At 37.9% G+C, this 26,267-nt stretch overlaps 1 protein-coding gene across 11 annotated transcripts in view; it reads right to left on the bottom strand.

Moving 5' to 3' along the window:
- Positions 1-25,873, bottom strand: part of PALS2 (protein associated with LIN7 2, MAGUK family member) — a 113,893-nt gene extending 88,020 nt beyond the window's left edge. For 5 of the 11 annotated variants that reach the window (XR_006211719.1, XR_006211720.1, XR_006211721.1 and 2 more), the window contains exon 1: positions 1,058-1,171. Coding sequence is in view for 2 of the 11 variants with exons in the window: in XM_042968334.1 (XP_042824268.1) it covers positions 1,058-1,079 (22 nt within the window). In the remaining 9 variants the exon portion in view is untranslated. Of the gene's footprint in view, positions 1-1,057; positions 1,172-15,633; positions 15,729-25,009; positions 25,251-25,713 lie in introns of those variants that run through there. The other 6 variants (XM_042968392.1, XM_042968376.1, XM_042968360.1 and 3 more) reach the window with 5 other exon arrangements.
- Between the last annotated feature and the right edge of the window lie 394 nt (positions 25,874-26,267).

Here is a 26,267-nt window from a genome sequence, read left to right as displayed (position 1 = left end):
CTAAAGTTTAAACAAACTATGGGTAAAGCAAAAAAAATCATCTCAATTTTCCAAAGGCCCAGGGATTAGCAGAACAAGGTACCTGAGGTGAGGGGGGCTATAATAAGGAGACTTAGATAATATTAGTTCAGGATTTGTTAGATGATTCATTAATAAACTGTAGCTGCCTTTCTCCATTCCTGAATTTTGTTTTCTTAGAGTTATATTTATTTTCATACACTACTTATCAATAATTCAACTTCACCCTCCTTGCAGGGTGTTTGCCCCTTACCCTCCACCATGGAGGACCAAAAACTAGAGGTTTATTTTCTAGAGACGCTAAGGTAAGAACTGTCTCTGGACAAAGGGGATTGAAATCATATCGAAAACGGAATTACTGAATAATGAAACAACCCCTCCATCTGCTTCTCCCTTTTGACTACCAGAAGACTTTATTTTAGCCTATACTTGACCTTCTAGGCAGATGTGAAGAGTTTTCTCTCAAGATATGACCAACCTAACAGGAAAGACATAGATATCAAGCTCACATATTAAACCCCCAATCAAGTCATACAATGTCTACAGAGAAGCTCAAAATGCAAAATGTGCTTTATGTTTTTAGTTTTCCACTCTTAACAATGAACCAATAACCTTGGGATATTAGATGCTGAGAAAAGCCTATAACATGAAAGATACAGACCAGAATAAACAATCAAACAGGTAAAGTTGACTTGGAATAATGAAACTATTCAGGGCAAAGAAAATCAACATCATTAACATTCTCAGAGAAAGAAGAGAATATTGCATTCATGAGATCAGAATAAGATTGCTCTAGGAGAGGAACATCCAGAGGAAACAAAAGAACTCTTAGACAACAAAAAATGCAAAAGTAGAAATAAAAAATTCAGTAGAAATCATGGAAGATAAATTCAGGGAAAAACCAAAGAAGTAGAAAAGCACAGAGGCAGGAAAAATAGAAGAGAATTACACGACCTGATAGAGGGCATCTAAGAGGAGTTACATAAAGAAGAATAAATTTTCCTCCTGGAGGGGAGGAAAATGTTATTGAAATACTTACTGCTTCTGGTTCTGGAAAACATTATGTTGCTAGACTAAATGGGGCATATAGCTCCCAGTGAAACAGATGAAAATAGACTTATAGCACGAGACATCACTGTGAGATTTCACAACACTAGGGACAAAGGAAAAACAAAAACCACACTCACATGTCAAGAATCAAGAATCAAACTGCTTTTAAACTTTTCAATAATGACATCTAAAGATAGAAGATAATTAAGTGATGCATTTAAAAACATTTCCATCCTAAAATTCTTTACCTTGACAAACTATCAATCAAGTGTGGGGACAGTTAAAAATTATTTTCAGACTTGCTTATACGGTTTCATAAAATTAATCTACCACAACACTTTTTCTACGATTTAAAGACAAACAAAGGTGTGCTGCTCTGTAAGCATGAAACAAAGGAGCAACATAGAAAAGGAAAGACGTTAGATACCAAGAGATACTAGAAGACGCAAACTAGGAGAAAGGCAAAAGTAATTCTCAGGAGAAGATGACAAGTGTGTATCAGGTATAGAGAATAATGAGTCCATATTCAACAGGTCAGAAGCCTCCAGGAGTGACATCTTCAAGAAAATAAAATTGATAAATTTGAATGAACATACTGAAAGGTGATTTAGAAAACTAGCAGAGATTTGGGGATTGGATTATCGATAAGTAGTATATATACAGAACTAAGCAAATAATAACTTGAATAAAAATATAAGAATGGAGAAAGGTAACTATAGTTTACTAATGGATCAGTTAATAAATACTGATCTAATAAAAATTACTAATATAATTACACTGGGAGAATTGAGGAATCAAAAGTGTGTATAGACAGAGAGAGTAGGAGGAGAGTGGGAAAGAGCTAAATCCTCATCTTCAATAATGGTTAAAATCAACAAATCAAGAAGCAGCAGCATAAGCATGACATCTTAAAAAATTCAAGTAGTAGCCTCTGGGGAGCAAGAAATAGAGATAAAGTTGAGAAGTACTGTCAGTCTTTCATCTATATGTACACTAACAATTTTAATTTTTAAAAAGTACAAAAAATACAACTCTCATGTATAAGTCGTAATGCCAGTTTGAGTCCAGAAAAATCAGAGAATTATAACCATTCTTTGAGAGTTAAAAACAAATAGGACTTTTTCTTTGAAGGCGAGGATGACCAAGTTGTCCTTGGAAAATAAGCTTCATTAAACATATTTAACATATTTAAATATATTTTAGTAAAATATTCCACTCAACCTAACAATAAAATAAAACCAACATTTAAAAGCCTACAAAGAATATTTTCAATTTTCAAAAGGTATGAATATTCTTTACATCTTTAAGTATAAAGATTTAACCTAAATAAAAGGGAATTTTTTAGTCAATCTTATTTGACTCATCATAAAACTGCTTCTACTTACTGCCATGTGTATCTAATGTCAACCTAAATCATTTAAAAAAAAATTTTTTTATGTTTATTTTTGAGAGCGAGCGAGTGAGAAGGAGCAGGGGAGGGGCAGAGAGAGGGAGACACAGAATCCGAAGCAGGCTCCAGGCTCTGAGCTGTCAGCACAGAGCCTGACGCAGGGCTCAAATGAACCAAATGCAAGATCATGACTTGAGCCAAAATCGAACGCTTAACTGACTGAGCCACCCAGGTGCCCCTCAAATCATTTTCTTTAACTTGTACCTACCAATTCCACTCTAACAAAAAACTGGGACTTAAAAATCATTGACCTGTACTCAAGTACAATTCAGATTATAATATAATAAAATGACACAGATCTCTCTATGCAAAGATATTTTACAAGCTACTAGAATTAGCCATCAATTTGGAGTATTTTTGTGTCTTAGCACTCTCAGATTGTGTCCATTTGTACTTACACCAGCCTTTAAAGCACTGAGCAAAACATTACAAGGCACTGCATTAAAGCACAAAACTTTATTTTTGATGGTGAAAAAAAAGTGGGAAATATTCTCAAAGATATAATGTCACTCAGTCATGTCCTCTGGGCAGGAATGCTCATGTGAAAACACAGAGGGACACCAGCTCCCCACATGGGGAGTCCTAGCAACAGGAATGTCAAAACATAGTTCAAATATTAGAAGATTTTGATTTTACAGGTCCAGAAGAAAACCTTGCGTAGCCTTAGCTTTACTAATTATTTAACAAAATTTTAGAAATTTACAAAGTCCAAAGAGGTCCTACCTTGGTAAGAGGAGCAAATTATATCCCATCCAAAATGAAAATATTATTTTAGGTTGTTACCTCACATTTATTATCTGGAAGACTTTCTGGTTATAAGAAACTTAAAGAACATGCAATATATTCAAAGTGGTGAAAGAGTACTCCAAATAGATGAAATAACAATTGAACACTGTTACTATTTAAATCTTATTGTGTATTTCCCTATGGCAAGCATAAACACTGGACACAACTGGATATCCTTACCAGACTTCATTTCTTAGCAGCTAAGGATTGAGCTACATACCATGTTTTGAGAATACTGGTAACAAAATGAACTAAAAATATGGTAATTTAGTCTTTCATAATTCTTTTTAAAGGTTACATAATAGTTTCAAATATTGCAGGATGTTTTACAAGTCCTTTTCTGTAATGATAGTTTTCTGCTTTAACAAAACTTCCCTCATATGCTCTGATTTGATAAAATGCTATTAATGATGTAGTTTATTTACATTTAGACTTAGTGAAAAGAGTCACCCAGTGTTCTGGCAAGCTTGCCGTCATTCATTTCAAAATAGGTAGCCCTAGACAAAATCATCAGGGAATCAAATTTCTCTTCCTCTCTCTTTACTTCTGATGTCCACAGCTCTTTCCCCCATTTTAGTGTCCTCTTATGTATTCTTCTCCCCAGGTTTTCAAACTTCCCTGCTTCTCCAAAAAACAGCAAGGTCCCAAATACTGCTGCACAATTCCATTATTTTGCCCCTTCTTGGGTTCTCCCATACTCCCATTTCAAACATTCACTACACTAAACTGCCAACAGATGATGTTTTTAGAAGACAAAAGGAAAAAAATGGTATCATTTATGATTTATTGAAATTTCCCTCCACTTCTAGAATCAGATATGTCAGCACCATTCTTTCCTTCCTTTTTTCCAAGGTCAGAAGAAAATATGCCCCTCCTCTCCTACAAGGCTGCAATGAATCAAATCCTTCTCGCCCACTGTGGGACCATGAAACAAAGGTCATTTCTCTCCTACACTGTCACTATTTTTTCCTCACTTTATACTTAAACATTTTGTAAATGTGCTAACATCTACCTCATCCTTCAGTAATAATTCTTTTAAATAACTATTTAGAACCCCACTTCCCTCTTCCCTAAATCATACCCTCTCTCTGTCCTTTTCCTACCCCACCAAGCTCCTCTAAAGAGTAGTTCAGTTCTCTACCCTTCCCATCTCAGCCACTGCTTTCTGGCTTCCCCAGCCACTATTCTCTCCAAACTTTGTAAATAAATTTAGGAATGACTTTACTGATAAATCAGTTACATAATCTGTCCTCATCCTGTTTGAGGACAACCATCACTGCTTTTAACATCCTTCGGGTTTTCATTCTTTTCTTGAGTGATCTCATTCACTTCCAGAACTGTAACTAGTTTCTATATGAACATGATTTTCAAATCTTAGTGACAGCACTCACCTTTCTCTGACTGCCTTAACATACTTTCTTTGGGCGTCCCAAAGATGGTGCTTTCGATTTACCATTTTCAAAACTACTCACTCACCTAACTGAGACCTACTCTTCCTACTATATATTCTACCTATTATGACATTACCATCCACCCATTCTCCAAAGCTTAAAATCTCAAAGCCATCTGATTTTCTTTCTTCTCCCTAACTTCTAGATATCTGATTCTCTTTCAAATATTTTTATTCTGCTTCATCAAAGTCTCAAATTCATCATCTTCAAATTTTCCACTCTCAGACCTTTGGTTTAAAGTTTTTATCTTCTTTTGCACAGACTATTTTAAAATTCTCTTAACTAGTCTACCAAGCCCCAATCTTTCCCCACCCTGGCCCCTGCTCCAGACTATGTCTAGAAGTATCTGGTTAAAGTGCAGAGCTCATCCAGAGAAAAGCTAGATCTACAGAGATTTATTTTTTAAACAGCTCAAGTAAATAGCGCTGTCCCTAATTTACTCTCACAGTGTAGTAGTCCTGTTTTGAATATTTTTACTGACCTCACCACTAATTAACAAAGCAGGTCAAAGTTTCATTACTTATTGTAAGAAAATATGTAGTTGTTATAACTAAACTAGTCGAACTATCTGAAAATGTTTTTATACAATAAGCACTAATAAACCTGAAATATGACTGACTATAGGATCACTGCTCGATCTTATTAAATATGCAAATTTGAATATTTTTTAGTATCTGAAAACTAGGTTATTTTGTGGTAATAAATTTCATTGAGTTTCTTTTTTCAAGATAATACACTTACAAAAATACCTAGAGTTCATAACAGAACCAGTAATAAAATGGTTTTTAAATTCAGCCATGACGGAGGTGATTGAAGAAAAGTAATCTTAAGTAATGGACTTAAAACCTGACCTTCTCACAGCTCCACTGCCATCACTACTCTAACCACCATCACCTCTTGCTTATTTACTTCAGCAGCCACTCAACTGGTCACTTACTTTCACTCTAGTTCTCAACAGTATTTTCCAGAGGGGCTAGAAACATTATTTTAAAACATAAAAAAGATTTTGTTATTGTTCTGCCAAAACTGTCCAATTGTTTCTCACTGCACTTATAAAATGCTCTAAATCCTGACCATGGCCTACACCAGCCTTCACGAGTTGGCACTCTGTGTGCCCCGCTGAGTTCACCCTTGACAATCTCTCCCCAATCTGCTTATCCTCAGTCGCACTGGCCTGCTTTCTGTACTTCAAACAGGCCTAGTTAATTTCCCATTTCTCATCTTTACCATTTTCTGTTCTCTCTGCTTGAAAGGATTCCCAGATAGCCACACATATATCCTTCCTCTCTCATTTGTCTCAGTATGTTACCTCCCCAGAAACAACCTAAACACTCAATCCTAACTAGCCTTTTCCACATACACACACACACTTGGGCACTCTCCCTCCTACTAGGTTTGTATCCATCAGAGTGCTTATCTGAAGTACCTTTGCTTATTGTCTGTCTCCCTTCACTAAAAATTCAGTCATTTTATCTCCTCTGGCGCTAGGGCAATAACTTGACACACAGTAGGCACTCAGATATTTATCAACCAATTCAGAAATATGTGCTAATGCCGTTCAAAGTTCTATTTCTTGAGTTTCAGACTCCTATCTCCTTGCCTACCTCTCTGTAAAGATGTTCTATGGGTACTATAAACTCAATGTACCCATGTATTGCATTACTTCCTAAATCTGGTTTGCTTCCTATATTTCCTATCTCAGGTAATGGCACCCAGGTACACCTTGTCAATCTCCTTTATTGTCTCTAGCTAACCTGCTGCCAAGACCTTTCAGTGTAGTATCTTTCATATATATCCCTTTATCTCCACAGTCAGTGCCTTAGTTCATTCTCTCATCTCTCACCTTAACTTCCACAACATTCTATTTATTTTCCTTCATCTATCCCCCATATCACCATTAGAGTGAGCTTTCCAAAAATATAAATATAAGGGGCAGCTGGGTGACTCAGCTGGGCGAGTGTTCAACTCTTGGTTTCAGCTCAAGTCATGATCTCACAGTTTGTGGGTTCAAGCCCCTCTTTGGGGCCTGCTTGGGATTCTCTATCTCCCTCCCTCTGCTCCTCCCCCATTCACGTTTTTTTCTCTCCCCCCCCCCAAAATAAATAAATTTTAAAAAATACAAATATGACCATGTTTATCCCCAGGTTAATATCACTCACTGGTTCCCTATCATCTATAAAATACAAATTCCTTAACATGGCACAAAGCCCTCACATTTTCCCCTGTAACTGTTCAAACATGCTCTCCTGCTCCCTCTTGGAGGGGCCCTTTTAATTCTGGCCACGCTAGGCCATTTGCTAGTCCCTAAATCCACTGCTTCATTTTGCTGTAACTTCATCTTAATTGTCTCAAATGGAGCCTTTTCTGACCCATCCTAGCAGATTTAGAATTACAACACTTACTGTATAAGTATAGTCAATCCTCATTATTCATGAATTCTGTATTTATGAATTTGCCTATTTGCTGAAATTTATTTTTAACCCTAAAGTCAATACTTGGAGTGCTTTTGTGGTTACCTGCAGACAGGCACAGAGGCAAAAAATGTGTCCAGTGTGTGCATCCCCAGCATAGGTCCAACAAGGAAACACTCTGCCCTTTTGTTTCAGCTCTCACACTAAAAACAAGGATCCTTTTCACAGTTTATTTAGTGCCATGTTTTTCACATTTTTGTGTTTTTTTGTGGTGATTCTGCTGTCGAAAATGTCCCCCAAGCATAATGCTTAAGTGCTGTTTAGTGTTCCTAAGGACAAGAAGCCTGATGATGTGCCTTGCACAGAAAATACATGTGTTCAATGAGCTTCCTTTAGGCATGAGTTATTGCTGTTGACCATTCAATGTTAATGAATCAACAACACATGTTAAGGTGTCTTTAAACAAAAAACACAAATAACACGGTTATGCACTGACCAGTTAATAAAAATGTGATCAGAGGCTCATAAGAATCTAACCCTGAAGTTTCCTCTAAAAGCAATATTTTCTAATTCAGTGTTCACAAAGAATTTCTAAAACATAACTACCATGAATAATGAAAATTGACTGTATTTTCATTTACGTGTCTCCACCACAAAATTAGTGGGCTGAGGGCAGAAATGCATCTTACTTATCTTTGAACTCTAATTCTTAGTATTATGCCAGACATGCATACTGAAGTTACCATTTACTGCACATAATTTTACAACTATGGTTTCTCATTTTTGTAATGTGGATATGCCGTGTACGTTTAGACATTATGGTAGGATCCTCAACTGTTCCCCAGCCCAGGAAGACCTTGCTCAACTTGGACAGTGAATGGTCTGAACTTTATCTTCCATCCCTGCCCCTTCACCTCTTTTATAACCAAAGATCATGCTCTTCAAGTTCAAACTTAAAAAATCAAAGTTAAATGAAAAGGCATTTATAGAGATTTACTTTTCATCAGTTAGCCCTAATGAGCTTAGATCTAAAAACAGAGAAGCTGCCAGCCAAAATGGAAGACTGAGCACACATGCCCACATTTTCTCCTCCTGAGGTCACAGTGAAATGACAGGAAAAACACTTTTTAAAAAGAATAAAATGCCAAGAGGGGCTTCTGGGTGGCTCAGTTGGTTAAGCATCCCACTTCAGCTCAGGTCATGATCTCACAGTTCTTGGGTTCAAGCCCTGCATCGAGCTCTGTGCTGACAGACGGTGTGTCTCCCTCTCTCTCTGCCCCTCCCTCCCACTCTCTCAAAAATGGACATTAAAGAAAAAAAAAAAAAAAGAATAAAATGCCAAGAATACTGGAGGTGAGGTGGGAAAGAAGTCAAAGAGGTTAGCCAAACCAGAAATTTTAGGAAATTCCCGGAAGTTAGAAAACAGATAACTGAGGCCTGGAGGTCCAGCAAAAAATTAGGCTTGATAATCTGAAAATAATTCCTTCATTTACAAAACAGCTAGAAATGCTAAATACCAAAAACATCCTCTCAAATACAAAACAAATCCCCAAGAAAATCTCCATGAGCCCACATGAAGAGGATAAAAGACCGGTTGGCTCCTCTAGGGTTTGCAGATGTTAGTACCTAGAAGTTCAGAGGCAGCAGCTTAGGCCTTAGTTTGCTCAAAATGGAGAATTGCATATGAGACCCTCCATATAAGGCTGGGACCTTACAGGGTTAACCCCCACCTTGTAAAAGAGTGGCCTAGCAAAGACGTGCCTGCTGGTCACGAAAGACAATGAGGGCATTAGCTTGTCTTAGCTTGGATTCCATATTAGGGGAAAATATTGGCTGAGAATTTGTAACCACAGCCTACTCTCAAGGATTCAGGGTTCCAATACACCTACCAAGTTCAGAAAACCATGAGCAGAGAATTTACAAAGATGCCAAAGAAAAGCCTTAGCAAATCTTCCTTGGAGGAATGTGCTCTTTAATCAGGCTGTACAGAAACCTTTCAATAAAACCCAGCCAAGCATGAGCTCACAACTCAAAAACCACAGAACACTCAAAAAAAAAAAAAAAAAAAAAGTAATTGAAAACACAAGACAGTAACACTGTCATAAAGGAAAGCAGATAAGATTGAATAAACATTGTAATCTAAGACATTCAGTTCTTCCCAAGAAAAAGCCTCCCTTGAGAAGTACATGTGTGCTCAAATATTCTTCTTTTATACTGGAGTCAATATAATTACTGTGTAAAATGGAAAAAAGACATGTTTTCTAAGACACGTGGAATAATTTTAATAATGACAATACTCTCATCCAGGGTAAGTTCCACCCCCTTTCCAAGGAGCATTTGGAAGTACATGAGGGCATTTTTGATGCCCCAATGGCTGTGGCAGAGAAACAGGGGCACTAAGCATTAAGATGTGTTCAGGACAACACCATACAAAACAGTACTGCCAAAATGCCAATTATGAATTGTTGAGAAACACTTTACTAACTAAATCTAAAACTGTTATCAATGATTAACTCTATGAAGACCGGGAACAGAAATTTTTAGCTTTCACTGCACATTCATTTTTCTGTATTATTGTAACTCTTTACCATGTAACAGTATTTTTCAAAAGTTGATTAAAACAAGTTTATCATAAATTACTAGGGAGGAAGAGCTGTCCTGTTCATTGGCCAACATAAAATCCCTCCCTCCATATAAACTGGATTGATCAGAACATGAACACTGTGTACTCAACTACCCTAGAATTCCTAGACTCAGAAGGGAAATCTCTTTAAATACGTAAATGTTTCCTAGCTAACACATCTCCACAATTAAAATAAGCTTACTGATGAGGGTTGTGTGCTCATGCAGTGAGGACATGATGCCTGTGAACAGGAAGATCAGTTTTAGATTTTATAAAGGCCAATTAATGAAACACTTGCACAGATGAAAATGGAAGATGAAAATATAATTTATATGTACTAGAAGCAGACAAAAAGTTGTCTACTAAAAAGAAAACCTGCACTTACTCCACGACTTTGAGAATTTGTCATCTTTGAGGGGCAATGTTCTCTCGCTCACTCTTCTCTCTTTCTCCCTTTTTATCACCACACCCTGACCACTACAGAATAGTTTCGCTATACTTTTGCTTTCCCTCTCAATTTCTTTATTTTACATAGAGTAGCTTGTATACAAGGTATACTTCACTTATATTTTACTAAAAGACCAATATGTTTAGATCAACACCAAACTAAGATGGGTTAAGGTTCTTTCAAAGTATCTTTCTCCATCAGTGATATGTTCATTCAACTTTTATCTTTATATTCCAATGAATTATTTTGCACTGTTTAACAATAACACCAAATAAAAAACTTTGCATACCTTCACTCTAGAATTTCAATGTTTTCCACTTATCATTATAAAACTATTCTAAAACCTTTTCATATATAGCTGTTTGTATGTAGGGCAATCTTTACCTCTAAGCAAGGATAAAATTATTCTAAAAGAAATAACTCCTAAGTGATTTTTTCTTTGCAGCTAAGAATTTTATTTAAACAAACTTCTTGTATATAGAAAAATTAGAAAAGGCTCAAATGCTGCCAGAAAAAAAAAAAAAAATCCTGCATAAAAAAGTTAGAACAGATGCAAACACTATCAGAAAAAACCTAGACTCAAGAACTAGCTCAGCCCAAACCTGGGACATAAAGCACCTTAAAGCACATAAAAATCCCTGTTAAAAGAAAGTACTTAGGAAATCACATCAAGAGGCTCTCACAATTTGGAAACAGCGATCCCTCAAGAATTAAATTAATGAAAGGAAACAAAAGATACACAAGGTTAGTAGAAAAAAACTACCCCAAGAGGGGTAGAACTACTGGAAATATTTGTCTAATTAAAGTGCTTAAGATATACCCTTAGGATAAGAACATAATAAGGAAAATAGTGACAAGTGTACTATAAGCAGTTGAAAAAAAGTATGTTAACAGCAAGACAGTATCTGGTCAATCCTAGAAAAAAAGAAGAAATTGATAGGTTTCTAAAATTGCCCACAGGAGAATTTGCCTACTCTGTATTCCAGGATTTCTCAATCTTGTCACTACTGACATTTTGCAGTCAAATGCTCTACCACTGAGCTATACCCGACACTACTGACATTCTGATATTTCCTTGTTATGTGGGGTTGTCCTATAAATTATTTAGCAGCATCCCTGGCCTCTACCCACTAGACACTAACAAGCATCCCCACTCCCACTTCCACCCCAAATGTGACAATTAAAACTGTTTTCAGATATTACCAAATGTCCTGTGGGAGGCAAAATTGCCCCGGAATCAGTTGTATATTTTAAATAACGCAAATAGATGCACAAAGCTAATACAGTTTGATATTTCTAACATCAAAATCATCCAATTTTCTTGCTCACCTAGTAAATGTCTCATAATAATTTAGCTCTATACAGAAAATAAGTACTTGCTATACAGTGTTTAGTGAAATAAAAAAAAAATGTCAGAGAGGAAAGCCCATGACCATACTTTACATGTGTTATCTAATAATAAAAATCAAGTCACATACTTCTCTCATTTGCCCACAACTTCTAACATTGTTTTAATGTTAACATTGTTTATTTATTTATTATTATTATTTTTTAATATATGAAATTTACTGTCAAATTGGTTTCCATACAACACCCAGTACTCATCCCAACAGGTGCCCTCCGCAATACCCATCACCCACCCTCCCCTCCCTCCCACCCCCCATCAACCCTCAGTTTGTTCTCAGTTTTTAACAGTCTCTTATGCTTTGGCTCTCTCCCACTCTAACCTCTTTTTTTTTTTTTTTCCTTCCCCTCCCCCATGGGTTTCTGTTACGTGTCTCAGGATCCACATAAGAGTGAAACCATAAGGAAATCAAGATACTGATAGGAAGATTATAAGAATACTAAAGAATTTTAAAACATTTTAAAAGTATTCAAATACTTTATGTTAACATTGTTTAATGCATCTTTCAAGTATTTGAATACTTTTAAAATGTTTTAAAATTCTTTAGTATTCTTATAATCTTCCTATCAGTATCTTGATTTCCTTTTTAACTTTTAAAGCCTATTTATTATTGAGAGACAGAGACAGAGACAGAATGTGAGCGAGGGAAGAGCAGAGAGAGAGGCAGACACAGAATCCGAAGCAAGCTCCAGGCTTTGAGCTGTCAGCACTGAGCCTGACGCAGGACTCGAACCCATGAACCGCGAGATCATGACCTGAGTTAAAATCATGAGTCAGCCGCTTAACCAACTTAGCCACCCAGGTACCCCTAAGCATCTTGATTTTCTAAGTTTCCCTTTTCCCTAATATTTACAGTTCCTTTGCCCCTCCCTTCCATGGCAACCACATAGCTCACCCATCATCCTTACTGTAAATATCTTTCCTTTGAACTTAACAGTATTTTATGCAGGGATAAATGAAATGTGACTAATACCCAGGTAAGTGATTGCAAAAGACATCTCCATCCTTTAATAATAATAAAGCGGTCAAATATAGTTAAGAATAAATTGCTTAAATCTAAGGAGTACAAAAAGTTATTTAAAAAATAAGAACCTAAATGAACCTTTAAACAAGATCAGGGCTTACCTTGGGAAAAGATCCCCAAACCCTGAAGATCCAGGGACTGTCCTTTGCCTAGGAATTCCTTGCAAACTTCAAGACACCCCTTTATGTCATTTGGACACAGGGAACTCATAATTTCCCTGTATCCAACTCTCATTCCTCATTCCTTCTGCCACCACTTTCAAGCTTATTTCCTTTAAATTACCACTCCAAGAGGGGTGCCTCAGTGGCTCAGTCGGTTAAGCGTCCGACCTCCACTCAGGTCATGATCTCACGGTTCGGTTCGTGGGTTTGAGCTCCTGGTCAGGCTCTGTGCTGACAGCTCAGAGCCTGGAGTCTGCTTCAGATTCTGTGTTTCCCTCTCTCTCTGCTCCTTCCCCACTTGCTCGCTCTCTCTCTCAAAAATGAATAAACATTAAAAAAAGGTTTTTTTTTAATTATCACTGCAAGTCTCTTTCCACTATTCTCTTCTTCACTGTAACTCACCCAGCACAAAACTATCACACAGATCATGTAAAAATGTCATTTTAATGATGACACTAGATTAGAAAATTTTTTTATTATCTGGGAATGTTTAAATTTTTCTTTTAAAAATCTAGCTTTTTATCTATTCAGCCTAATTCCTCTATTCTCTAATATAAACTATTCTAACCATTGTTCTTTTTTACTTTGTATACGCATAAACACATCTCTTCCTACTTAAATGCCTTCACTGATGTTACCCCACCCAACAGTGTTCTTTTTTCTTAGTTATTCAATACCTAATCGATTTATAACACACTTCTTGCTCTTTTAGAATCAAAGGTTTAGAGCTGAAAGGACTCATCTCAAAATTAATTCAATCAAGTGAGTAGCAAAGTCCCTCCCTACAGATGAGAATTTCTTTTCCTAAACTTCAAACTCTTTCAGAACTTAGCTGCACATGATAAAATGCTATTTATATGGTAATTTGTGCTTCCTAATTTCAGTAATAAATATTAAACACAGCCTATGAGCATGGGACAATATTTGGCTGAGCGGATGCAAAGACAGTTTCTTTCTTCACATAAACCATATACAGTAACCTTTTTATTGTGTGAAATTCCAGTATATACATATATACACACATTTACTTTCAGTGAAAATTTCTACTTGACTGTAATGAGTTCTAAGGTGCTCTTTTTGGAGGTATTTTGGGAAAAGGGGGAACTGCAGGTTTGGAAGATAAAAGAGAAGGGAAATAAAGAGACGACAGAGTAAGAGAAGGTATTTTCAGTGTGCTCTTAGAAGAGACAGAAGAAGGAGCAAAACAAATTTCCAGCCTTCAATCTGAAAAGTCTTTGGGGAAGGAGAGAAAGGATATGAGAATGAGAAGGACAAGCCAAGTCAGTGTTACATTATGTTATGTTCTGATGAGTGCTAGCATGAAATTATCATGGGTAGAACTATAAATACCCACTCAGCTCTAGCAAGCTGAGTTAAATAAAGGTTACTAAAAGCTTATTTTTTTAATTTAAATATCCAAGTTATGCTATCTCTAGAGCAAACAGTTGGAACTACAAGTTGGAGTAACTTTTAAGTGAAAATAAGAAAGACACTTTTTTATAAGACACCCTAAAAAATGCTTAAAAATTTTAAGAAATGCCCAGCCCATTCCCCCTAGATTGGAAATCTGAAAAGTTTCTTTCAAGAAAGTAGGAGTAAATGGAAAATAACTATATAGTACATGGTATTTCCAAATTTAATTGCATAAAATGTTGATAATCTGTTTGATATATTTTATTTAAGGTTTTAATTGGATGAACATTAGAAGTCTATAAAGATTTTTAAAGGGTTCGTTCACAATCACAAACTCCTTAACCTTATTTCCCCCATAACATCTTAAATTCCTTCAGGGAATATCTGTCTACCTTTGGATTTTCAAGAACCTAATGCTAAGAATGATGAGGCATCCAGGGAGTACTTTGCCTACTTTTGCCTTAATAGGTGTTCCAACCTTAACACATTGTTTAAAGTGTTTTTCATTTATCCCCCATTCCAAAAGATTACTCGGTTGAGAAAGAAAATGAAAAACATCTGAATCAACTTACATACAAATGTGCATGACCATTGTTTAATTTCTGAAATAAGGAACTTGAATGAATTAAATTTCTTTAACTCAGTTACCTACGTTTCTTACATCAAAGTCCCAAATAGAAGGGCATTTACCAGATGAATAAAAAGGCGTATAATTTTATGTAAAGCTAAATTTGCCGTAAAACATTTTATATGTACACGGACATATATATTCTAGGTAATACAAAAAGACAAATCCACCTGAAGACAGCCACATTCATACAAGTTACTAAAAAAATTCCTATTATGTGATAATGAACAATTAGGAACATATTACAAGCACGGTCATTCTCTTCATTCAAAAAAAAAAAAAAAAAAAAGGCTACATTACCAAACACTATTTACTTCTGTAGACTTTTAGAGGGAAAGCAGGAAGAAAAATAAGGGCTATGTGAGTTTTATAAACTCTTCAGATTATGTTGGAAGGATCTTTGAGTTCATATCTTCATCTTGTAAACACACTTAAATGTCATGTAAAAATAAGACTTATTAACTTTAGTTAACAGCACATAATTCATTGGACTACTTTAAAAGCAAAGCTCTTTTAAAAAAATATTTACTGAATGACACATAGCTCATAGCAGAGTGAAAAAAAAAAACAAAGTTATGAATCAGGCAAAGGCAACTGAAAACATTATTCAACAAATATTTTTCAGTGTACATATAACACTGAACCTAATGGTAGGTGATGGAAAGGATACTGACATTTACTGAACACTTAAAATGTACCAGGCTCTGTGCTGGACACTTATATTATCTAATTAAAATCTTATAGTAACACTATAGATATTCTAACCTCTGTTTTAGAGACGAGGTATATTGAGTTCAGTGGTAACACGAGACATGTCTGCCAGCAAGCTTACTGTCTGGTACCAGGTAAAGCTCTGTGTCCTGAACAAAGTAAAAGAGCTGTAAGTTAGAAAAACTGGGATTACAACCCAGGCCTCAAGCTCTTTTGCCACGCTAATAATAAACTATATAAGCAGTGAAAATATTTCGCTAATAAGCAAAACTCCAAATAATAATGAAAAGCCAATGTTTCCTTTAGTAAAAAAGTAACCCAAGCATTAAGTTGGTAATAACAATAAAGTATTTATAGTAACATCCTATAATTTATAAACTGTAATTACAGTATTAAAACAGAATTTTCTACAACTTCCAAAAATTTGGAAGCAACTAGGATATGAGTTCTCATCATACTGCCAGATTAGAAGCTATGCAAATTAGCTGCAATGGAGAGTAGTATTCCCAGTATCTTGGGGAGCTGTTAGACAAAACAGAATTTCTTTATATATAACATATTACACATATGTATTACTTCTATTACATATATATATGTGTGTGTGTGTGTGTGTAAAATACATGCACACACACAATTGTATTTAATACAAGACCATGGAGTTATATTGTTCTTCATATGAGAATCAAGTTGAATGCTTTGGAGAGACCCGAAGAAAGCAAATGACCAAACAACAACAACAAGAAAACCAAGAGTGATCTGTATAATTAAACATAAAACAACTATAAACAACTGAGGAGTAATAAAACATACAAGGATCCTACACTCAGATTCTTTCATAAACTTTTAAGTTCTTGCTCCAAAGCTAGGAATTGGTGATAATGCGCTAATTTATAGAAGAATGATGACCCAGGGCTCCACGCAAAAGATACATACTCAAAGAAGACTGGCACATGAATGTATATTTATATTTTTAAGTAAAAATATATTAAACTACATGTGAATCATTTTTTAATGACCCCTCACTTAAGTCAACTTTCAATCAACCACAACCACCACTAGTCATAATCAACTCAGATTAGGGGGTTTTACTCATAACATGTGCTGATACAAATATATAGCTTTTTTCAAGAATGATAGATACACAAGAAAATCCTGGCAATAGTTAACTTTAAAATAGTGTTTCTCAATCTCAGCACTATGACATGTAGGGTTGGATAATTCTTTGCCATGGCAGTCTGTCCCATACACTGATGGGCCAGGCCCATCCCTGGCGTATGATAAGTGGCCTCCCAGTTATAACAGCCAAATGTCCCTGGGGGAGTGAGAAGGCAGCAAAATCTATCCCTGGCTAAGAAATACTGACTTACAAAGAGAGGGATGGAATGGGGCATAAAGACTTTTACCAGCAATCCTTTTCTGGACTACTTAAATTATTACTATAGCAGGCTGAATAATGGTCCCCCAAAGATACTCAGGTCTTGGTCCCTGGAACCTGTGAAACGTTACCGTATTTGGAGAAAGAGTCTGCATATGTGATTGGAAATCCTGTGACATGGAGATTATTAAGGATCATTATGTGGGCCCTAAATGCCATTATATGGGTCTTTATAAAAGAAAGGCAAAGGGAGAGGTTTCCTTTCATGCACACAGAAGGTGGTAAGAACAGAGCTAAGAGACTTGAAATACTGCCCTTGAAGACTAGAACAATGCAACCACAAGCTAAGGAATGCTGGTAGCCATCAGAAACATGACAGAGGCAAAGGACAGATTCTCCTCCTGAGCCTCTGAGGGAGCACAGCCCTGCTGACACACTGATTTTGGCCCAGGGATACTGATTTCAGACCTCTGGCCTCCAGAAGTGTGAGAGAATACATTTCTTTTGTTTTAAACTTATTAAGTTTATGGCAATTTCTTATAGCAGACACAGAAAACTGACACAATCATATATAAGAGTTTTATTTTGATTTTAAAAATCTGTTTCTGATGAGCAGATGAAATGTGTGGACAGCATTTAGCATAGTCTTAAAATATAATAAGCATTCAATAACATTGTTCATGCCACTGACACTATGACTAAGCTCCAAGCTCTTGGTACTGAGAAGAAAAATTAAGGATGTTCAAACAGTAAAACTGGGCATACATATGCACAAGGCTCATGTGAGCAAAAGCACATAAATCAGCCATTATATGATGTGTTCTTGACAGTTATGTAAGTGTTGTGCTACAATCTGTCCTGTACTGGAAAGATAAGTTGTGCATGAGGACAGCCAATGATAGCTTCTTGGGAGAGGCAAGCTTGAACATTTATTAGTAAAGAACAAACAAGGTTACAAAGGGAAGAGTATGAAAGTGAGCAAAGCAATGGAAATCAATTTGATGCTTGTAGAGATACCAATCTGACTAAAGTAAACATCATGGTAAGAGACCAAATTCTAGGGTTAGCGTTATGTAAATGGTATAGGACCCTAAAAGCTATGCTGATTTGGTTATTAAAGAGAATATTTTACAGAATGTATTTTACAAATACTGGCTTTCAGTGACTTTAAAAATATAAACATAATCTGGCCCTACACCAGACCTACTAAATTAGAATCCTTTGGTGTAGAGTAACTCTAAAGGATTTGACGCCTGCTAAGGTGGAGAACCTCTGTACCAAAGTCAAATCATGATAAATGACCTACAGAATAAAAATATTATAAAGTATATGTCATATCCTTGAAGTATGTACTCAGCTAAACTAGCTTAGCATTTTCCTAGGTGAAAATTCTTCCTAAGATGTAGCCCCTCTGGGTTCTACCACATACTTTCTCTAAACTAATCCCTCAACACTTTTCCTTTCCTAAGCATATGCCCTTGATCTGCTCAGTCATTTCCCTATTTTCTCACAAATTTTTCTAGAAAAATTCCATGCATCTTAAGCTGCCCTACCCACTTTTAATATCTAATCCAACTAAGATCTGACAATATTTTATAGAACAAAAGAACCATGTAAAAGTAAAGTTCCACTAATGTATTAGAAACAATTTATGAAACTGTCCTGTTGACCATTTATTATAATAAAACCTTAAGTACATTTATCAAGTGAAATTCTAAATCACTTTTTACAAAAGATTTCCAAAAGCATAAAATTGTGAAGGGAGTCTATGAAGAGCCACAGTTCACTTGAATCTACTTAAGTGTTTACTAAGTAGTTAACAAAGTGCTAGGCTCTGAAAGATACAAAGTATATGAAAATCTCAGTGATTTGGAAACAAACTTGAGCACTAGGGTAAAAGATAGGGGTGATCTGGGAATAGAAACTGAATATGATCCTAAAAGGAATCTCCTTTGTTGGTGGGGGGGAGAAGGGTAGTGATCTTGTTGGCTTTACCCTAGCCTGGGCTTGTTTCATGACTAAAGCTAAATATAAAACAATACAAGTTAGAGTGCAGATAATTAAGTTGTACATTCTTTCCTCTCCCATAAATACCTACATTAATTTATGCATATTTCCAGGTATTTCTGTTTACCTCAGTACTCTTCAGAAACTTCAATCACATCAAATTCTATTCATTTATATTTCCACCAGCAACAAAAGAGAGCACCTTTTAGTGTCTATCCTCCTCAAAAGTATTATCAAATTCTTTTGGTCTAATTTCTGAAAATTGTATCTCATAGTTTTAATTTAATTTATATTATGTATGAGTTTGAATATACAGTAAAACCTTGGTTTGTGAGCATAATTCGTTCTGGAAACATGCTTGTAATCCAAAGCACTTGTATATGAAAGCAAATTTCCCCCATAAGAAATAATGGAAACTCACATGATTTGTTCCACAACCCAAAAATATTCATATAAAAATGATTACAATACTATAATACAAAATAATAAAGAAAATACAAAATATAAAGAAAAATAAAATACCCTTCACTTACCTTTGACAACCTGTGTGGCTAATGTGAGGGAGTCATGCAGGATGACTTTCATTATTATGTATGGAATCACTGATATCTATTAGCTCAATGGAATCTTTTTCTTTTCATGCAGCTTTAACAAGGAACCTATCCCATGACACTTGCTTTTTGTCTCCTTTTGAAGATTTCGCAGAAACGAGACATTGTGTGGTCGTTAAACAGATTCATCACTTGTATGCTACAGCCTTATTCGAGTGATGCTTTTCTACAAAATTTTGCACTGTTTCCCACATTTTACACATCTCCCTAACCTCATTTGAAGTGAGGGATTCCACCACCTTCTTTTCCTCTACAGATGAGATGCAGACATAGAAAATCTTCTTATAAAATCTTACAACTTCAGCCACTTGCATACCTCGTTCGTACTTCTTGATGATTTCCCTCTTAACTTCCATCATAGTCATCTGCTTCTTCTTACCGGTAGCCTTTCTTATCAACCTTTTTCTGCATGGGGGCCATTTTATAGACTTGCACAGATGTTGACTACAGTAAAGTACTAACAAACTCTTGTCATTTACTCTATTTAATGAAACTGGCAATAAGGCAGCAAAGGGTCTATGTCTGCAGGCAGCCTGACCTAGAATGAAGGAAAGCTTCATTCCTAAGCTTACTCTTGTATGGAAAAGCAAATGACTGTCCATAGGTTCTTTGAAGTGACAAAAAATACACTACTGCCAGTTGAGGGCACCTTCCAATGTTCTGAAAAATCAATGATTTCTGCCAAACACCGCAGCCTGAGACCAAGTATCTGAGCATGGGAGACGATCACTCATAATCCCAAAGCGAGCGAGAGAAGAACCATTGGCTCAGTTGTGATCGTGTGACATTCGGTGTCACGTACTACTTGTAATGCAAGACATCACTAGTTTATCAAGTTAAAATTTATTAGAAATGTTTGCTGTCTTGTGGAATACTGGCAGAACAAGTTACTTGCAACCCAAGGTTTTACTGTATGTGCTTAGGAATCATTCAGATTTCCTTTTCTGTGAATTATCTGTCTATAATCTTTGCCTAACTTTATGGTTGTTCTTTTTCTTATCAATTTGCAGATATTCATTATATATTAAGGAAGTTTGCCTTTTGTCTGCAATACAAGTTGCAAATATCTTCCGCAGCTCCTATATTACCATCATGCTGTGTTTGATCACTTCTTTCCTTCACGTATATATATTGTCCTCAACCAAACTGTAAATTCCTACCATGAAAGAAAGGACATTTCTTTTGAATATCCCCACAACAGTGCTTTTCAGATCTTCTAACTTTATATACCAGCAAAATTTAAAAGAAGGGAAACCAAACTTCTAGGGGTAGTAAAGGGTGAACGTTAATTATCCTTGTAGCATCTACTTGGGCTGTCTCTCCAATCCCTTTTCACATGGTTACAGCAAATGCCACCAAGTTCTAATAGTACGACATAAGTTGTGGAACTGGGGAGAAATGGGTACTAGATGAATCTCCTTCCTGTCATCCAGGATGGTACTGAGAAAACTCAGGAGATGCTGCCAGCCACGTATTCCATTAAGAGGATGAAAAAGTGATCCTCCACAGCAAGAGAAGAAATGAAGCAAATGTGCATGAGGAATAAAGAGATGAAGTGTATCATTCTGGCACCAGATGGAGTCCTTTGTCTCAACCTTTGGATTTCATCAGATACTCCCTGCATTTTTATAATAAATCTTACTTCTTGTTTATACCAGTTAGATGAATTTCTATTACTTAGAGCCAAAAGTAGCCTACCATCTACTCAAATCATTCCATAAAGGGACATTTTAACACCAAAAGCTGAGTAAGGAGAGAACCTCAGATTCTTAAAGAGGGAATATTTATTTAATAGCAGCTGTGTGCCAGGAACAGGTTTAAGTCCTTGAAATATAGTTAAACAAAAGAGATACAATTACTGTTTCCATGGGGCTTACAGTCTAGTGAGAGTAGACAGATAATATAAAAATACAATGTCAGATAGTGATAAGCAGTTGGCAGGAAAAAAAAAATTAAAGGTAATGAGATAGAAAGAAATAAGGATAGTGTTATTCTACGGGGTGGTTAGATAATACTGCTTATCTGAGAAGATAATATTTGAACTGAAACTTGAAATGATGAAAAGGAGCCAGTCATGTAATGTTTTAGGAAGAGAATTCCAGGCAGAGTGCAAAGTCCTAAGTTAGAAACAAACCATTACATTTCTGGGACAAAAAGTAGGGCTATGTACATAGAATATAGTGAATAAGGAGGATGTTAAAGAAGTGGTAAAGGAGTAATAGATCTAAGAAGAAGAGATATGAGATGGTGAAGTACATAGGGATGAGTTCATGTATAGGAACTAGTAGGCAGGAAAGGATTTGAAAATAACAAGCTTTATGAAAAACACACTGTATTTCTCATATTGTCTTGAATCATTGATAACTTTAACAAAACAGGCCTTTAGAAATCACCATCCCCAAGTACTCAACACAATCTTGAAGTTAGCTAGAAATGAACACTTCCTAAGCAGAAAATATCCTGTTGAACATTTTTTTTTTTTAATTTAGGACAAAAGCAAAGCCATTTAAAAAGAATCTAGGATGATAAAATTATAAAGACTACTCCACATTCTATCCTATTTACTATGATCAAGGATGTACAAAGGTCTTATTAAGGAAGAACATAAAAATTTAAGTTCTTTCTAAGCTACAATAAACATAACATACTTCACTATTACTAAATTGGACATTGCCTAGGTTAAATACTATCAGAGGAGAAAAAGTGGACACCAGCCTTCTAAGAACAGCCACAGCATAATTTAACAAAGTCAACAAAGTTGTGAATTTTAATCTTATCTTTACTACTACAAAAAAAGGAAGAACTTCTCCCTTTGTGGTGAAATTGGGTACAAGGGGTGCCTTAATATCTCTTCCTCTGAAAGCTTTTTAAAATAGAAGACCAACCTGTTTGAAGAGGTTCAGATATGGAACACCTCATAGAAAAGAGTTTTCTCCAGATCCTTCCAGACAACTTCTGTGTAAACTAGGCAAGTAATCAAGCCTACATGGCTACTAAGATTAACGTCAGTTAAGTCAGGCTTTGAAAGCTCTACTGTACTCATGAATCTCATCTTTCATTATGTTAGTTAGCCCACTTAACAACAGACCAAAAAGTAGACTGTTAATAACACAATCTATAAAGAGAGGTACTTTGCAAGTGTGGTGTGAGTTAAAAAAAAAAAAAAAAAAGTCATTAGACACCTTGATCAAGACTTGATTCTAAGCGCATCCTCCTCAACACGTTGCCAGCAGTTTGGCAAAGTGCCCGAGATGATTAGCAGCCAGTGTACGTAAGGGAGTGATATGGTCAACCTAAAGTGTATAGTCTCCCCCCAGTGGTCATAGACAAATAAGAAGAGTGGAGAAATCATTGCAGCTTCTGTGAGAATGACCACAAGATTCACTATGCAGAAACTGGTTGCTACAAAAATGAAAGAAAATCTTTAATTCAAAACTAGCAACCTATCAGTAAAGAGATATTTTACGTTTATATGTTCTTATGATATTCATAAATGTGAAGCCTAGTTTTGGAAGTAAAGAACTGACAGGTAAAATAAAACTAGCATAATTTTTCTCAGTATAATTTTTTAAGGAATAAACAGTATCTTCAGACAACCCAATATTTGTGTTATTTAAAAACAGGCAGGTGTTCATTCTTCCTGAAATAAATAGCATATCCCTTGTAAGTCAACCACATTTACCCGAAGTAGAGTTCTGATATAATTTAGTCACTTACCAAATAAATTACCTTGGAAAAGAAAATTATCAGTGTTATATACCTAATGTCTACTCTGCAAAACACTCTTTCAAAAACCACCCAGAACTACTATAATTTATATAAAGTAAGTGATGTAAAACATACAAATGGGTCCTCTTGTTTCTTTGAATATTTATTTCCTTGGTGTTTTTACAATTAGATAGCCTATGACTAGCACTTACCCTGTATTATTTGCAACTCTCAGTAATAATTTGCTGTTACTCCCTTCTAACAAAGCTTCGACGCCAAAAATGTCAAAGGTATTTAATTAAAGCATCTGCTGTCTTCTAACCATCAATTATTAAAATGGTAAAATATATCTTAAAAATATAGTAAATACTCAACTTCAATTTAAAAGGAGCCTTTTTAAAAGGTAACACAATTATGGTTGTCTTGGTTATCCCAAGCTAAAGAGAAGGGGAGTGGGGAAGGAGGGAGAGAAGCAGGCGGTGTAGTCTTCTGGAACAATTTCAGCCTGAAATGAGACTCAGGAAAAAAGCAAACTGCTCCCTCAAATGTTTAAGAAAAATATGATTCATTTCTAAAAAATCCAACAGTTGGCTCTGAGAACAAAAAAGGAGTCTGTCTTATATAGTGCTACCAGACTTGCTTAAGCACCTTAATTTTATTTAATCTAGAATGTAAAATAATCCATTAAAAAAAATTCCAGGTGAAAAAGGAATTGAGTAGCATCAATGAGGACACACGGATGGACGGATGGACACACGCACACACCCGTGGTGTTTTTTCATAAAGATATTTACTGTGTAACCCCACAGGACAAAATAGAGCAATTAAAAGTGTTACCATTTGAATATTATGTAACCCTAGTCTAAAATAAAAGAAACATGGACCTTAAAAAGTAACATGTAGTGCAAACATATATTTAAACAGGTATTTAAATATATGATAGATTTCCGATACAAATGACCTCAAAATGACACAACCCACAAAAGTTCTTTGTTTACTGTAAAAAGGCCTCAGAAGATATGACTACAATCAGGCCTCATACCTTACCACAACTCCACAGTAGATACCTAAAATAAGCATTTATTACCTGACGTCCGTTGTTATACGTATGTACCGCAACTATCTCTGCATTGATAGTTACCTTGCCTAATATATTCAACATACATAAGTTTCCAAACGACCATTTCAAAGATTCCAAGGATAGAAATGGCTGCTAAACCATACTCCAATTGAAGAGCATTTTTACACACCTCAAATGTTGTGAGCCATATTACAAGAAGACTAATTCAGGAAGCATAAAGTAAAATTCCAACAATCCCCCAAGGCGTAGGAAAGAGTAAAACGTGGCTAGCTTCTTGACCTTAACAAGCTGTTTACAAGTAATGCGGAGAATTTTCTGAGCTTCCCCATCAGCCTTCAATTCCCTTCCTCGCCTGCCCCCAGCCCCCTTACATAAATGCATGCCCCAAGTGATGGAAGTTTAACGGCTATAATCTCCAACTGTAATCTCAGGAGCTGGTGAGATTGAGACTAAACTCCCAATAAAGTGTTAAAAAAGTCCTTCTGGGGGGGGGGGGGAATCCACCAACCAATCCACATCCTGCCATCATACTGGCCTGTTTGAGCCCTGAATCGACTCCCTAGGGGCCCTTCACCCCGCCAAAAAAAAAAAAAAAAAAACCCAAAAAACAAAAGACACCAGCACCTTTCTGGTTCCATATTAACGTACCGAGGATCGAAAAACACTGCCTCAGCAACGAACGCCTCCGGAGCAGCGTGTGCACGGCCCACAACCACTTTGACCAAAGGAGTCTCGTGCCTCGGAAGTAGCAGCAGTAGTTGCAGAAAGCCTCCTCCCGCAAGAACTTGGGGCTCGGGAGCACGCCAGAAGCCGGCGGAATCGCCCCCTCTCGGCACTGACCCCGGAGGTGTCAGTCACAGCAACTACCGCCCCCGGCGCGGCTCTCCATTCATGCCTTAAACGCCACTCCCGCCGCAGAGGGTGTCGGCGCCCGCGCACCGCTTCCAGAGCCTGGAGGGGGCCCTGCGCGCCCCCAGCCCCAGCCTTGCCCCAGCCGGGGCCGCGCCGGGGAGCGCGTGGAGAGAGCAGGGAGCCGCGCGCCGGCGGGCAGCATGGGCCAGACACGTTGCCGCGCTCCGGCCCGCCCGCCCGCCCGCAGCCCGGGAGCCAGGGGCCCGGCAAATCGCGCCCCTTCTGCGCCGGCCGGGCCGGGCCAGGCGCGCGAGCAGCCCTCCCCACCCGCGCCGCCTCCGCCGCCCGGGCCCCCGGCGCGCCGAGCCCAGGTGCTGAGGGGGCGGGGCGGGCCAGGGTCCCCGCGTGGCGCACGGCGACGAGCAACAGGGCGCCCCCCGGCCGGCCGCGGCGCGCGGCGAGACCGTTACCCCAGAGGCATGGGGGCCCCGGCAACTCACCGGCTCGCACCTCGGCCGCCTCCGCGACGCCGCCGCTCCCCTGCGCCCGCCGCCGCTGCTCTCCCTCAGCCGCAGGCGCCGCCGAGCAGCCCCATCTACAAACTCGGGGCTCGTAGTTGGGAATTGGAAATGCGGCTCTCACTCCTCTCCGCCTCCCCTCCCTCCGCCCCCTCCCTCGCTCCCCACTCCGCCCCGGCTACGGTCGCCGGCGCCGGCGCCACCACCGCCACCACCGCGCGCTCGGCCAACCTCCCTTCAGCCGCCCTCCTCCCCCTGCTCCTCTCGCCGCCGTTGCTGCCGCCGCCGCCGGGGCGCGCTCCTCCTCGGCCTCGCGCGTGCGCCGGACGCCGGGGAGCGCGCGCTCGGGCGCGAGGAGGCGTCGCCGCCTCCGGGAAGCCGGGCTCCGCCCCTCCGGCCGCGGCGCGGCGGCCAGGTGGAGCCCCCCTCCGAGCGCCGGCAGACAGCGCCCGCGGCGTCGGGGCCTGACGGCGCCGCCTGCGCCCGGCCTCCTCTCCCGGGTCTCCTGGCCCCGGCCCGGAACCGCGCCCGCAAGA

Source organism: Panthera tigris, chromosome A2 (genome assembly GCF_018350195.1).
Source record: "Panthera tigris isolate Pti1 chromosome A2, P.tigris_Pti1_mat1.1, whole genome shotgun sequence".
NCBI classification, from domain to species: domain Eukaryota; kingdom Metazoa; phylum Chordata; class Mammalia; order Carnivora; family Felidae; genus Panthera; species Panthera tigris.
The sequence above is the reverse complement of the archived record's forward strand: the minus strand, read 5'-3'. Positions and strand labels throughout refer to the sequence as shown.